The 2,553-nt window shown below is 47.3% G+C and overlaps 1 protein-coding gene across 2 annotated transcripts in view; it reads right to left on the reverse strand.

Moving 5' to 3' along the window:
* AP2A2 (adaptor-related protein complex 2, alpha 2 subunit) overlaps nt 1-2,553 on the reverse strand; it is an 86,386-nt gene that overhangs the window by 17,487 nt on the left and 66,346 nt on the right. Inside the window, exon 8 of one of the 2 annotated variants that reach the window (XM_006876971.1) lies at nt 455-602. In XM_006876971.1, the coding sequence (XP_006877033.1) occupies nt 455-602 (148 nt within the window). Of the gene's footprint in view, nt 1-454; nt 606-2,553 lie in introns of both variants that reach the window. The other variant, XM_006876970.1, reaches the window with a different exon arrangement.

Genomic DNA, 2,553 nt, shown 5'->3' on the forward strand with positions numbered 1-2,553 from the left:
GAGAAAGGAGGGAGAGGTGTGAAGTGATGAGAAAGGAGGGAGAGGTGTGAAGTGATGAGAAAGGAGTGAGGAGGTGTGAAGTGATGAAGATAAAAGAGGAGGGAGGTGTGAAGTAGTGAATAGAGAGGAGGGGGTAGGGTGTGAAGTGATGAAGAAAAAGGAGGCAGGAGGTGTGAAGTGAAGAGAAAAGAGGAGGGAGGTGTGAAGTAGTGAAGAGAAAGCGGAAGGTATGAAGTGAAGAGAAAGCAGGGGGTAGGGTGTGAAGTAGTCGGGGAAGGTGTAAAGTAGTGTAGAGAAGAGGAAAAAAAGTGTGAAGTACTAAAGAGAAAGAAGGAGGAGGGGTCTTAGTAGATGGCTGGGTCTAGGTGGAAGACAAGTGTCAGCCTGGGGGGATCTCGGTACAAGTTCTCCTGCGAAGGCAAGCTGAAGAGGTACACCACCGGTCCCAACTCACCTGTCGTGGTGAATGATTAAGCTGATGGCTTCAAAGAGCACTGCATTCTTGGCGTTAGAATGTTGGACCTTCTTTGACTTTGGGGGCTCCTGGGCCTTATTAAGGACCGTCTCCAGACACTCGGTCAGGCGGCCCCTCACTGCGGGTTCTTCTGGGCGAGACAAGAAGTGTCAGAGCTGGCCAGCCTAGTTCGCATGCCCCACCACAGGCCGCGCTACCCTCGGGGACCGGTCACTGCGTACCCAAAGGGAATGTTTAGTACAGCTTATTCATATTTGTGTACACAGGCAGGTGTATTTACAGAAATATGAAAAAAAAAAAAAGGTTGGATTTTATACATATAAATAAGGAGATTTAGCAATCAGAGTAAATAGTCACGCTTTTCAATGTAAAGTACACACCAACACTTTTACTGATATATGTTGTTGCTGTTAAGCACTGTCAAGCAGGTTCTGACTCATAGCAATCCTATATAGGGTTTCTAAGGAACAGCTGGTAAGTTTGAACCACTGACCTTACATTTACATTTCAAACCAACCTTCCAGTCCAGTGCTTTATCCTACAGCACTATACCAGGACTTGATCATACAAGTCAAGAAAAAATTTAAAAATCTCAGAGACTTGGGACAAACCCCTTGATATGAAAATTTAAGAGAAAAGTCAGCAAAAAAATTTTACCAACAGAAATACAAAATGTAAACAGCAATTGAAAAACTAATAAAATAAGAGAAAAGTAAGAAGTTCTACCTGAACCATAAGTAAGGAAACATTCGGCAAAACAGAACAAGAAAACAACAGAAACACCAGGACATCAGCCCCCCAGTGCCTGATTAGCTGTGAAAACACACGGTCAGGACAGAACGGGCAGCTGGGGTAGCCACCAGGCAGCTGAAAGCTGAGCTCCCCCGCCCCCGCAGCCTCACGGTACCATACACACACAGAGGCACCTGCAGCCAAAGAGGGCAAAGAGTCTGGGAATATCCCAAGAAAGTTCAACACACCGGCCTGAAGCAGGATTAGAATGACAAAATTCACAGGCCAGAGCCTGAGGGGAGGAGCTCAACCTGCGTAGCCATAGGCCTCAGAACAAATGGAGGAACCCTAACCAAGCATGGGCAATGCCCTGGTCAGCCAGTCAGACCCACAGTAGGCACAGGAAAGTGGACGCAGCAATGCTGTGGCTGCAGCATCGGGAAGGACGCTGGGTCAGGTCCGGCTCCTAGGCTGAGAAGAAACAGGGGCCATGCCCCGCCCACCAGCTCTGCACCAGAAGTTCAGGGAGATGACTGTCCACACGTTAGTACAGAAGTGTATCTCACAGTTACTGTAGTCTAACGAATTTGATTGACACCGGGAGGTTACAACAACAAAACTATCTCTTTGAGAGGAGTCTGAAAGCATCTAACAAAAATGTCAATGCACATTCTTCAAGGATACCGTTCTATTTCTAAAGACTTAACCTTCGAGTCAAACGTAACACTTAGAACGAGACAGGAGTGTAAGACCTGATAGTTTTAATGCAGTATCAGATCATTAAAATTGAGTCCACAGTGGTGCAATGAGTTCATGCATGTGGCCTTTTGTTCTGGCTCATAAGGAAAGCCCTCAGGAGTTATCGCTGGCCTGGTTTCAACCTCAGAGGATCTCTTACTTTTGTCCAGGTTGTCTGGTCCTGGGCTGCAGATCCCTGTGACTAACAGGCAGTTTACAGACACCGGTTAATAGTCTACACAAAAGAGATGACTGTAGCCTACTATGCAAATGAAGTGTCTGTGGCCCCCACTAGAAGTAGGACTGTGCTTTCATTTATGAGGAGTTGCTGTATAAAAGCAATCAACCCTCAGAGGTTGAAAGAAAGAAATAGGAAGAGAGACAGAAGAAAGAAAGAAAAAAGTACCAGCAAAGAGAGTGAAAAGAGGCAAGGAGCGGTTTCAAAGCGCTGCCGGCAACATGGCTCAGAGAAAGGGCAGTCAGGAGCCACAGCACGGCTAAGAGGCTGAAAAGATCTAGTCCTCAGGGGGCTGAGCGGCGTCTGTCCTCAGGGGGCTGAAGGAGTCTGTCCTCAGGGGGCTGAGCGGGGTCTGTCCTCAGGGGGCTGA

This window comes from Chrysochloris asiatica, unplaced genomic scaffold, assembly GCF_000296735.1.
Source record: "Chrysochloris asiatica unplaced genomic scaffold, ChrAsi1.0 scaffold00439, whole genome shotgun sequence".
In the NCBI taxonomy this organism is placed as follows: Eukaryota; Metazoa; Chordata; class Mammalia; order Afrosoricida; family Chrysochloridae; genus Chrysochloris; species Chrysochloris asiatica.